At 45.6% G+C, this 12,788-nt stretch overlaps 1 protein-coding gene across 1 annotated transcript in view; it reads left to right on the top strand.

Annotated features, from left to right (window-relative positions):
• Nucleotides 1–12,788, top strand: part of LTN1 (listerin E3 ubiquitin protein ligase 1) — a 71,717-nt gene that overhangs the window by 2,237 nt on the left and 56,692 nt on the right. The window contains exons 3-5 of the mRNA XM_075851224.1: nucleotides 606–704; nucleotides 4,287–4,517; nucleotides 9,605–9,657. Of these exons, the coding sequence (XP_075707339.1) occupies nucleotides 606–704; nucleotides 4,287–4,517; nucleotides 9,605–9,657 (383 nt within the window). The remainder of the gene's footprint in view (nucleotides 1–605; nucleotides 705–4,286; nucleotides 4,518–9,604; nucleotides 9,658–12,788) is intronic.

The raw sequence follows: 12,788 nt of genomic DNA, 5'->3' as shown, positions 1-12,788 counted from the left end.
CCTTCCTTCCTCCCTCACCGTTCCCTCCCTCCTTCCTTCCTCCCTCACCCATTCCCTCCCTCCTTCCTTCTTTCCTCCCTCACCCGTTCCCTCCTTCCTTCCTCCCTCACCCGTTCCTTCCTTCCTTCTTTCCTCCCTCCTTCCTCACCCCCCGTTTCCTTCCTCACCCCCCGTTTCCTTCCTCACTCACCGTTTCCTTCCTCACTCACCGTTTCCTTCCTCACCCCCGTTTCCTTCCTCACCCCCGTTTCCTTCCTCACCCCCGTTTCCTTCCTCACCCCCGTTTCCTTCCTCACCCCCGTTTCCTTCCTCACCCCCGTTTCCTCCCTCACGCCCCCCCCCTTTCCAGACTCGCCTATAGAAGTGGTAGCTGTCAGATCCGTATTTGCGAACAGTAAGGAGATAATTTATTCATTGACATTTACTATGTCTCCCTGGAAACTGTGAATAATACCCCCCCATTTCCTACAATAGCCATTAATCTGAGTGTGAAGTACAAAGAATCATATCATTTATGCCTTGTGTCCACATAGAAAATTAGGATGGAAGACCTCTGTGTACTTGCGTATTTAGGATATTAACTGATCTGTGCTTTATTTTTATAGGCAATGCAAGAATTTGGTGCAATGTGCAAGGACAGGGAGATGGAGATTGTTAGAGGTGTCCTTCCATATTGGCCTCGGAACTACTGCAAGATCTCTCTGGTGTGTATTGTGCCTTGTCTGAAGTGCCCAAAAGTATTCTTATTCTCAATGTTACAACGTGAACATAGAAAGAAAATAATTTGAAATTTAATTTCTAGCCTTAAAAGTCACCAACTTTGCTGCAGACCATAGTACCACAAAGTCTCATAGTACAGATCTCCTGGCATGTCTGTTTTAGCAACTCCTTGTAGTCCCCATAACATAAGAATACTGGAACATCGTTTCTTAGAACTATGCCCTGTGTCGCTCCTCTGTTATTCCTCCTGGAAATCTATGAATAAATTGGCAACTGGGCGTTTCCCACTGAATGTGGTGTGACATTTTACAGTCTGATACTGCTTTATCTGGGGACATGGAAAGTCGATGCGCTGCCGTGATTTATCTGGACATTGTATAAAATGTAGTTCTCCGTGTCTCTTGCTGCTGTGTGTCTATAGCCACGTTCACACCCCTCATGTTGGTTGCAGATTTTTCCTGCAGATTGTACAGCACAATGCAAATATTTTTCATTTTTCACATGCTGCAAATGTTCTATACTCGCTGCGGATATCACTTCTTGCAATGCTGTCTTGCTGCTTAGAGAGTACAGTGCCCAGGTCCCTTACTGCCCTGCACACAAAGACTGAGGCATTACAGTCTGGAAGGACATACGTGGCTCACAGTCACAAATACTTGTTAGGTTGTGCATAAATTGCCCTGCATTGCAGTTTTTCACTTCACCTCCTCTGTGTCCCTGCACTGCTTGCTCTTGACTTTTTCTCCTTTACATGGATCAGTAGTTTCCAAATTGGGTTCCGTTGCAGGATCTGATGGGCTCCTTGGACTGGTTCCTACTAATGCCGGTCACCTGCAAGCTGCATGGAGAACATGGCACATTAATAGTAATGTACTGCCGGGCTCATCGTTTGGTAACTCCTCTGTGTTGTCAAAGGTTGAAGACCTGATCAAAGTGAGGGGCCTGCAGGGAATATATCAATATTAATAAGTCCGCCATAGGTAAGACATTTGCAGGACATTCTATAGCAGGGGTCTCAAGCCCGCGGGCCGCATGCGGCCCCTGGGGCTGTCATCTGCGGCCCGCGGGACATAGAGCCGCTAGTATCGGCTCTGCTCCGAGACTCTGGAATTCCCTGACATCGCTGTCTACATATGAACAGCGATGTTTGGGCCTTCCCCAGAGCCGGAGTCCCGAGCAGAGCGCTGGTGTCGGCTCTGCTCCGGGACTCTGTGGAATTCCCTGACATCGCTGCCCATATGTGGACAGTGTATCAGGGTCTTCCCCATAGCGGAGTCCCGGGCAGAGCGCTAGTATCGGCTCTGCTCCGGGACTCTGTGGAATTCCCTGACATCGCTGCCCATATATGGACAGTGTGTCAGGGTCTTCCCCAGAGCGGAGTCCCGGGCAGAGCACTATTATCGGCTCTGCTCCGGGACTCTGGGGAAGCCTCTGACATCGCTGTCCATACATCGACAATGATGTCAGGGGCTTCCCCAGAGCACGAGTCCCAGTGATGTCAGGAGCACAGCTGGAGTCCCAGGAAGAGCCTACTAGCGCTCTGCCTGGGACTCCAGCTCTGGGCAAGCCCCTGACATCACTGGGGCAGCCTCTACAGAGGGCACTGTGGCAGCCTCTACAGAGGGCACTGTGGCAGCCTCTACAGAGGGCACTGTGGCAGCCTCTACAGAGGGCACTGTGGCAGCCTCTACAGAGGGCACTGTGGCAGCCTCTACAGAGGGCACTGTGGCAGCCTCTACAGAGGGCACTGTGGCAGCCTCTACAGAGGGCACTGTGGCAGCCTCTACAGAGGGCACTGTGGCAGCCTCTACAGAGGGCACTGTGGCAGCCTCTACAGAGGGCACTGTGGCAGCCTCTACAGAGGGCACTGTGGCAGCCTCTACAGAGGGCACTGTGGCAGCCTCTACAGAGGGCACTGTGGCAGCCTCTACAGAGGGCACTGTGGCAGCCTCTACAGAGGGCACTGTGGCAGCCTCTACAAGTGGGTGTGTGACAGTATCTGAAGAGGACACTGGCATTATCTACAGGGGGCACTGTGGCCTTATCTACAGGGGGCACTGTGGCCTTATCTACAGGGGGCACTGTGGCCTTATCTACAGGGGGCACTGTGGCCTTATCTACAGGGGGCACTGTGGCCTTATCTACAGGGGGCACTGTGGCCTTATCTACAGGGGGCACTGTGGCCTTATCTACAGGGGGCACTGTGGCCTTATCTACAGGGGGCACTGTGGCCTTATCTACAGGGGGCACTGTGGCCTTATCTAGGGGTGTGTTGCATTATCCATAGAGGGCACTGCGGCACTGCTGCCCAATCTTGACATGTGTGCTAACTGAGCCGCCGGACTGCATTTAGCGACACTTAAACTGGAAAGCTGGATTGTTGAAATAAGCACGTGGAGAAATATCTCAAATTTTAAACCTAGCGCTATTATTATAGTAATGTAGTATTATTATTATTATAGTAATATAGTGTTCTAGTAGTTCAAATAACTAATTGATTAACAATTTTGTATTGTATCAAATTTGAAAGTAATGCGGCCCGTCAACTTCCCATTTTTTCTATATCGGCCCACTTACCCGGCCGAGTTTGAGACCCCTGTTCTATAGTGTGCCAGTTAACACTTATTCCTGTGCTGATTTTTTGCGCCTATGTTAGACCCCATTCACATCACATTATTCCCCATTTTTATCGTGTACGTCGGAAAAGCTCCCAATGTACACAATAAACGTGTTCATAGGGCTCCATTATTCCGACCGAGACCAAAAGACTGTCCTTTTGTATTCGGTTGTGCTGATATATGTCTGTGTATCTTTCTCTTGAAGGATGGAATGTTGTAGAAGACTACACTATTCCATCCTGAGGGATACCATAAAAATAGTATACTACACGGTATATTGGTTTTTAACCTGGTAGCCTATGTGTGCATCCGTTATAGGTATACGCTAAATGTATACCTCGGGGAGTTCCCGACATTACTGTCCATATATGGACCGTGACATCAGGAGCAGTGCCGGAGTCCCCTGGCAGAACAATAGCTCTGGATTGTTCCCGACATTTAGCTCTGACAGAAGGCCTAAACGTGTTGTGACTGGGGACTTAACTGCATACTACTTTGATGTAATAATGTGTTGTCTATACTTATGACGGCACCTGGTCATGGTGGCCAATGGTAGCCCGCATGGTGATGTCACTATGGAGGACAACCACTGTGGTCTGGTAATGTGTTGTCTGTATGGAGAATTAATTAGGGTTTCTCAGTGGGGACTCTAGCTGGTTTGGGGTTCCCTGGCCTGAGTATGTTTGGGACTAATGCCATATATGAACATTGCTCTGATCTGTCTTGATACAGATTGATTTATGGCCTATAACCTAATGGGTTAGATAAATGGGGTTCTGTGGGTCAAGGTCCTTCTTTTTTTATTTTTTGCTATTTACTATTTATTTAACTCATTGAAAATTTTATATTTATAGTATATAATTGGATATGCACTAATTTCATGTAGTGTTTTACCATTACAACCTGTCCAATAAGAAGCCATGTTGACGTGATTCTTTTCCTTCCCAGGATCATGATCGTAGAGTGCGGGAAGCGACGCAACAAGCCTTCGAGCAGCTAATCCTGAAAGTAAAGAAATATTTGGCTCCTCATTTAAAAAGCCTCATGGGGTTCTGGCTCCTAGCCCAGTGTGACACTTACTCCCCCGCAGCCAGTGCAGCCAGAATGGCCTTTGACGCGGCTTTTCCTCCGCACAAACAGCCGGAAGCCCTGACGTTCTGCAAAGACGAAATATTGAATGTGAGTTTATGTAACGGCCGTCATCACAGATGTAAACAAGCGCTTAAAGGGAATGTGTTGCCAGAAAAACATGTTTTTTTTTTAAAAATTAAACATTTAGTGTGTGGGTGATTAAACATGGTTCAAATTTTTTTTATTTTTTTCACGAGTCAGGAAATAGTCAGGAATTATTATAAATTAATTCTAATTTATAATACTACCCATTTTTGGTCACTAGATGGAGCTAGTTCCCAAAATTGCAGCATTGCAACATTGGGTTAAAAGCCCTCGCTCTAGTGAGCTCTCAGCATCCCCCCCTCCTTTATCCTGGCTAGTGCCGGGATAAACGAGGGGTTTGAAAGGTTTAACCTCCTACACTGTGTGTCGCCATTTTTTGAGGTAACCCACAGTGTAGTAGGTTTACATACAGTAGTAAACACACACAAACACTAACATACATTGAAATCTCTTACCTGCTCCTGCCGCCGCGGCTCCCTCCGGCCCGTCCGCTCCCTTTGCTGCCGCTGTTCCATGTGCACAAGTCCGGAAGCCGCGACCGGAAGTAGTAATATTACTGTCCGGCCGCGACTTCCGGTCCACAGGAAAATGGCGCCGGACGGCGCCAATTTCGAATAGGACTGTGTGGGAGCGGCGCATGCGCAGTTCCCACACAGACGCCGTACACGGCAGTCAATGGGACGGGAGCCGTTCGCAGTCCCTATGGGACTGTGGCTGCCGTACTCCATGTCTGTGTGTGTCGTTAATCGACACACACAGAAATGGAACAAAAAATGGCAGCCCCCATAGGGAAGAAAAAAGTGTAAAAATAAGAAACAGTAAAACACAAACACACAAATGAAAATAAACGTTTTTATTAAAGCACTAACATCTTTAACATATAAAAAAATTATTTGTGATGACACTGTTCCTTTAATAACAAAATACCGCTGCCGTAACCTAGCGTTAAAATATTTGAATCAAGAAATTGGATTGCAGGGAGTTGTTAAATAGAGAAAGCTGCGCAGCTTCCAAAAAGTAATCTTGAAATGTAACCGTTTCTTAAAGGAGATTACAAAATGTTTTTGACATCTGTTTTACATGAAGTATAACATAATTGGTGGATCCTCATGCTTCTGATATTGTTGCAAAAAAACTCAAACGCCTGAAATCTAAACCTCACCAGTAAATGGAAGTTGTTCCTCTTCTGTCAAGCACTCCGGGAAATGATGTCCCGTCCCCCGTCCCCCCCCCCCCTCCGTTTGTAAATTACGTTAGGTTTTTAATACTTAACCTGCGTTGTTTTTTTTTTGCGGTGTTCGGTCATGTTCTCTGTCCACCCAAATCCTGCAGCATCTGCTGTGTGGACCGGAGGTCAGTTTCTCTATGCAAGCCTATGAGAGCCTCCATGTTGGTCTCGAAGGTTTGTATAGAGAGACCGACCCCTGGTCCACACAGCAGATGCTGCAGGATTTGAGTTGACAGTGTGTGGGTCACGTGAGAGGCGGCACGCAACGGAGCAGCCAATCTTTGTTTTTCATCTATATAGCCGTATGACTGCTTGTTTTTGCGAGACCCGTTGTATCTTTTAATAGCGCCATTTAATGTAATGAGAAACTTTCAGAAAGTATTTTTTGTGGAGTGGAATTGAAAAAACAGCAATTCCAACAAGTATTTTGGGTTCAGTTTTTACTTTTGTTTACTGTGCGGTAAAAATATGTTAACTTTATTCCGCGGGCCAGTACGATTACAGTGATCCCAAATTTATATTGTTTTTTTTTAAATCTTTTAATACTTTTAATAAATAAAAACTATTTGTTTTGTGTCGCCATATTCTAAGACCCATCATTATAATTTTTTTTGTTTTTCATTTGATGGAGTGCTGTGAGGCTTGTTGCTTGCAAGGTGAACTGCGGTCTCTATTGGTACTATTTTGGGGTACATACAACTTTTTGATAACTTTTTTTTTTTTTGTTATTGCATTTTTTTGGGTGTGTAGGTCTACAATAACAGCAATTCTGCCATTGTGAATTTTTTTTTTCTAACGGCGTTCACCCTGTGAGTTAAATAACGTGATGTTTTAATAGTTCAGGCTTTTACTGACACGGTGATATCAATTATGTTTATTTTTTTTTATTGGTTACTCCTTTTATTTGTGTTTTTAAACATTGTGCTAAACATTTTTCAAGTCTTGTTTTGTTTTTTTTTTAGTCGTCCCCCCCCGTCCCCCCCCCAGGTGGGACTTTACTATGCGATCCTTCGATCGCTCATGCAATACACTGTAATACTTATGTATTGTGGTGTATTGCCTTTACTGTGCTCTATTATTTGCCAATGGCTAGGCTTACTAATATTGCACTGATGGCAGACCTAAAAGCCGTGGCAACCTCTCGGCACGATTAAATCGTGGGGGTCAGGGGCAATTATGGGACAAAGGGAGCCCACTCCCTCTGCCTAATCACCCAGATGCCGCAATTGCTATTGACGTTATGCAGTGAAACATCCCCTGCTCCTGTATCTCAGCAGATTTGCCATTCAGCAGGCCAGGAAAGCAAGATTTTGGAGGGTGTTCATGGGATTTAAAGCGAGTATAATAATAATAATAAAGTCTAGATCTGAACCCAGAGTTGAGAATATTATCAAAGCTTAACTTTCGCCAGCCTCCGATCCATAGACGTTGAAGATTCAGTTCAGTCGGCAGTCCTGTCACTTTCGACGACGTCAATAGTGCGGCCTGCAGCGCGGTTCTTGATGTCAAATCAACATAAACTCCAACGAACCCCTATTATAAGTCAATGGGGTGAGTCGGAAGCCATTCAGATATATTGTATGACTGATTCAGCACATTATGGGTAGCGTGTTCTAGGGCAGACGATTATTTTACTGTGGTGGGCTACGTGGATTTGGCTACGGCAGCTTTTCATTCATGTTCATGAGGGTTCGACCCACTGAATAGATCTTGCAGTAGTATGCGAAATCCCAGGAATACCTGTATGAATGTAAAATGGCTGCACAGATCAGTCCGGGACGGGGCAACCTTGTAATAGGGGAATTGATGTATTTTGTGATCGCTTGGAGCAGTCACAGGTATACGGTAGGTCGTATTATCATGGGACGGGTTCACTTTAAACCAGGACGTCTACAACTTATGATGTCAGAAATGTCTGATCAGTGGGGGCCCCGGTGCTCCTGTTCTCGAGAACTATTCATATGGTTGCACTTTTCTGTAACTATAATTTGTATATGAAGTACTTTGTTGTACTTTAAGGAGTATCTGCACTTTCAGAAATATGTCAGCGAAATATCAAAAGTTTTAATCGGTGGGGGTGACCCCAACATCGCTGAAACGAAGGTGAAAAAGCGCTCAACTGAGCGCTCTGCACCTTTTGGCTGTGATCGGCGCTCATAGGCTGAACATGGGCTCATAGACAGTCTATCAAGGAGCGCCGATCACATCAGTGATGTGGGGGTCTCGGCAACCGGTCCCCACCAACCAAAACTTCTTATAAGTCTCTATGACGTATCAAAAGTTTTCTGAATGTACAGTTACTCTTTAACTTTTTCCTGCTAAAGGAGTATTCCAGCTGTTAACTTTTATCACCTGTCTGGGGACCTCCACTGATCACTAGAACAGCCGGGTGAGGCTAGGCTTTTTGTATCTCCCATAGAATTGTATGGCACGGCATGTGCTGGTGGGGGTGATTGGGAACTGGGGTCCCTAGTTCTAGCAATAGATGAGGGACCAGACATTTGGATCCCACTAACCTAACATTTCAACTGAATGGGACTGTGTGGTTAAGCTGTAGTAGCAAGCCTGGCCACATTTATAGGACATTGATGTGCCCAATCCTGCAATGAAGTGGCGCTCCAGCCCCATCATTCTGCTGATCGGGGGAGCTCCCAAAGGTGGGACACCCAGCGATCATATATTGCTGTCCAATTCTTAGGATAGGCTCTCATTGTTATATTGTTACATACAGAATAGATGTACTGGGGAAATAAACATTCAGATACTTAGTAACAGAGACCTCATGGTTCATCACTCCGTAGGATTCCCTGGAACCTCAATTTGTCTGAATGAAACACACACATCTGTTGTTCCCTCCCTGTACATCTTTATCTCTAAAATGTTCTTGGTATCTGAGCCAGTTATTACACAAGGTCCCAACCCCAACATCTGCTGTGGTTTGGCCACCTATAGATCAGACGCTTCAGAATGGAAACATAACAATCTGATTTACGTCGCAGGCGGAGAGTGATGGCCCTCTGTGGCTTTGCTCCAGTCCCTGCTGTTTGCAGCGTGTGGGTTCCTCTGTCGGCCTCGGCTCTTTGTATGTCTTCTGTTGTAGTGCGCGCGGTTCACAGAGTACCGTAATGTGAACTCTTCCTCCTTGTTTGGGTTACGTCCGAGTATTTCATGTTCTAGAACTTTTTGACAACTTCGTGTTTACACCAGAGTCGTGCTCCGTATCTGATCTGATCCTGGGATTGTTCTGGTGAACTTTTACTTGGACGAGGGGATGGTTTTGTTGTGCCTGGCATGCGATAATTTCAGGCCATTAACTATTATGGTGAAAGATCTCAAGAACAACATGCTGTTTTATTGATTGGAACCGGATACAGACCCTTTAAAGGGAACTTGTCAGCAGTTTTGAGGGCTCAAAACTGCTGACAGACATAGAGGGGAGGGGGAAGGCATCTTAAACCTACCCTTTTGTCTCGGTAAATTCAATCAAGTATTTTCTCAATATATACGGATTTTACCTGGGGTGCCCTTGGCTGCTAAAATGAAAAAGTTAGCCCCAAAAATCGGAGGGACTATGTAAAAAAAATAAAAAATCCTCGTTTTCTCCTCTCTATTGTCGTGTGGGCGGGGCTTATATTGATTTGACGATTGTGGGCAAATCCAGAATCCTGCTCCACTTGAAATGCTGAATTAATCGATGAATCGCCCGGTCCTTCTGCATACTGTGTTCTTATTAAATTAAATCTAGCAGTATGCAGTAAGCTCCTAAGCTCCCTCTAGTGGTGGCTGCAGGAAGCTGGAATTTTAGGTTTTATATATCTATTTATTAAATGCATTCACTTTTCTTCTTTTTTTACATTATCAGGTTTTGCTTGATCAACTGCTGAAAGAAACACCTGACTCACTGAGTGATCCCCAGTACGTTTGTATTTCATTATTTTTTTTCTTTATAATTTTCCACTAGTCAGAAAATGCATTTATCGTGTCCTAATTGTGAACAAACTCAGAAATGTCTCATATTTTACTCAATTTTTAAAAATGCCGCACAAGGCATAGACAATATTTGGGCCAGCTAGGCACATTTTTCTTTTTTTTCACCTTGGATGACGTGTGCCAATATTATGCACCACAATTGAGGGAAGCCCATAATAATTTTGGTTCAAGTTTTATCCATGCCCATTTTATGGAATATTTTTTTTAGACTGTTGTAGCCCAAAAAATCATGAAACAAAATAAAAAGCAGACGGTACTGCACTTGTAGTATCGAACAGCAAGAGGCTAAACATTCTTATGTGACGCAGAACAAATATTCAATCGAACTTATTTCTGCTACGATTGGACAAATGTTTGTTCAGAACAGAACAAAATATTTTTGCACTTCTGGTTTCCAAGGACAAATGTTCTGGTTGTGAATCCACTTTGTAACGTTCCCCTCATTAGGACTAAATCTCGCTGCCTATGGCCATCTCACAAATGTCATAATTATCTGATAGGTGGGGGTCCGCCATGGAGATCCCACCTATTGGAAGAACGGGGGTTTCCTGAACCCGGATTTGTAATATAAGGTAACCAACGCCAACCACAAATAGGAGGAGAAGCCGGGAAAGCTAGCCTAGCATCTGCAGGACTTTCTCCATTGACATCTATTTGCCCTATCACGGGAGCCTGGTTATCGCAATTGGTGGGGGTCCCAGGCAGTGTCTGAGTAGAGTGCCTAAGACCCACCAGTGCAATTGTCTCTGGGTGCCCACTATACAGCTCCATGGAAAGCAAAACCGCCGATCAGCAGAACCGGGGAGAAACGGGGTGGCAACCCATCTGCCTATCTGTGTCTTTCTGGACCACAAGCTTTTAGATAAACTCCAACTCTTCGAATGCCCTGAAGATATGTAGCTCTCGATATGCTGGGAGTTGTAGTTTCCAAACAGTTGAGGACAATCTCTTTCATAATCGGCATCACTGTAAGAAAGTGAACTGTTCGTTAACAGGGTTTCTAGTGGCTCCCAAGCTTTTATGACAAATTCAACTACCAGCGCGCTCTGAAGGCCCGTCAGTACAACTTTTTATCGTGCAAGCGATTATCAACGGTGTTGTCTGTTCATTTGTTGGGAAATGACAACTCCAAGCACATCCTAAGGGTATGTTCACACGCTGAGAGGCAGTTACGTGTGAAAAGACAGACTGTTAACAGCTGCCTCGTTTCACACGTAAAAGCTCCTCCTCGTAATTTACGAGGCGTCTGAGACGCTCGTAAACCTTGAGCCGTGCTTCATTGATTTCAATGAAGAACGGCTCAAATTACGTGGCAAAGAAGTGCCCTGCACTTCTTTGCCGAGGCAGTAAATTTACGGGTCGTCGTTTGACAGCTGTCAAACGACGACTCGTAAATAACAGGTCGTCTGCACAGTACGTCGGCAAACCCATTCAAATGAATGGGCAGATGTTTGCCGACGTATTGTAGCCCTATTTTCAGACGTAAAACGAGGCATAATACGCCTCGTATACGTCTGAAATTTGGCCGTGTGAACATACCCTTAGGGTATGTTCACACGTAGTCAACCAAAACGTCTGAAAATCCAGAGCTGTTTTCAAGGGAAAACAGACCCTGCTTTTCAGACGTTTTTTACCAACTCGCATTTTTACCAACTCATTTTTTTACCAACTCGTTTTTGGAGCTGTTTTCATTGGAGTCTATGAGAAAACAGCTCCAAAAACGTCTGAAAGAAGTGCCCTGCACTTCTTTGACGAGGCTGTATTTTTACGCTTCGTCGTTTGACAGCTGTCAAACGACGACGCGTAAATAACAGGTCGTCTGCACAGTACGTCGGCAAACCCATTCAAATGAATGGGCAGATGTTTGCCGACGTATTGTAGCCCTATTTTCAGACGTAAAACGAGGCATAATACGCCTCGTATACGTCTGAAATTTGGCCGTGTGAACATACCCTAAGGCCTCATGCACACGGCCGTGCCTGTAATCATGGCTCGCGATTGCGGACACGGCCGGCCGCATTTTCCTGCCGTGCTCCCATACAAAGTATGGGAGCACGGCCCGTAAAAAACGAAAAAGTAGGACATGTTCCATAATTCCCAGCACGGTTCTACGGCAAGGACACTTATCCGTATTGGTACGGAAAGGTGTTCGCGGCCAATAGAGCCGGGCGGGTCCGTAATTGCGGACCGTATTGTAGTCTGCAATTACGGAGATTTTTTCACGGTCGTGTGCATGGGGCATACGAGCTGCAGACCTCCATGCATGCTGGGCATTGTAGTGTTTAAAATTACAACTCGCAGCATGCACTGAAATTCTGGAGCTTTAAGGACCGGCAAGGAGTTGCAGTTTCCCAACGGATGGAGGGTCATGTGGTTATCAAAGGGGATTGCCATTCATCTGTTGGCAAACTACAACTCAAAGCATATCCTGAGAAATGTAGAACTACAAGACATGCTGGGAGTTTCAGTGCATGCTGGGAGTTGCAATTTACAAAACGCCAAGTCTGCTGCTATCAGGATATGCTGGGAGTTGTAGTTGAAGGGTCATAGGTGCTTTGCATACCGGGTCCTTCTGGATGTCTTAATTACCTAGTTCTATGCAGGGTCAGTGTCTGAAAGTGGTGGGGTCTGTGGGGAGTTTTGGACCGTCACTGTAGGACACTGTTCACTTGTGGCAGTCGTCGGTTGGGCTTCTACTCTTCTTGCTCCCACCGCCACGCTGCCTTTTCTGCTGCCCTGTGTGACAGATGAGGAGGGGCCATGGCCATATGGAGTAGGTGGGATGGACTGACAGCCCACCTGCACTTACAGCTGCTCACTGACTGACCGTGACTGTCATCTCAACCAGCTACATGCCCATATAATAAACTTCTCCGTTTATTATATGGCCGTATAAGTGATTGAGAAAGCAACCAGTACCGGTTTATAGTTTGTTGCGTGCTCCGCTCCGCTTGAAGCCCACACTTAATTCACCAGGTGGGTTAGATCCGGCCTAGTCCTAGAGGTAGAACCCCCGCTTAATATGAGACATTTGGGTCATACCCAGTGGGTATGAA

The sequence above is a fragment of the Rhinoderma darwinii genome, chromosome 2, assembly GCF_050947455.1.
Source record: "Rhinoderma darwinii isolate aRhiDar2 chromosome 2, aRhiDar2.hap1, whole genome shotgun sequence".
Classification (NCBI taxonomy): domain Eukaryota; kingdom Metazoa; phylum Chordata; class Amphibia; order Anura; family Rhinodermatidae; genus Rhinoderma; species Rhinoderma darwinii.
The sequence above is the reverse complement of the archived record's forward strand: the minus strand, read 5'-3'. Positions and strand labels throughout refer to the sequence as shown.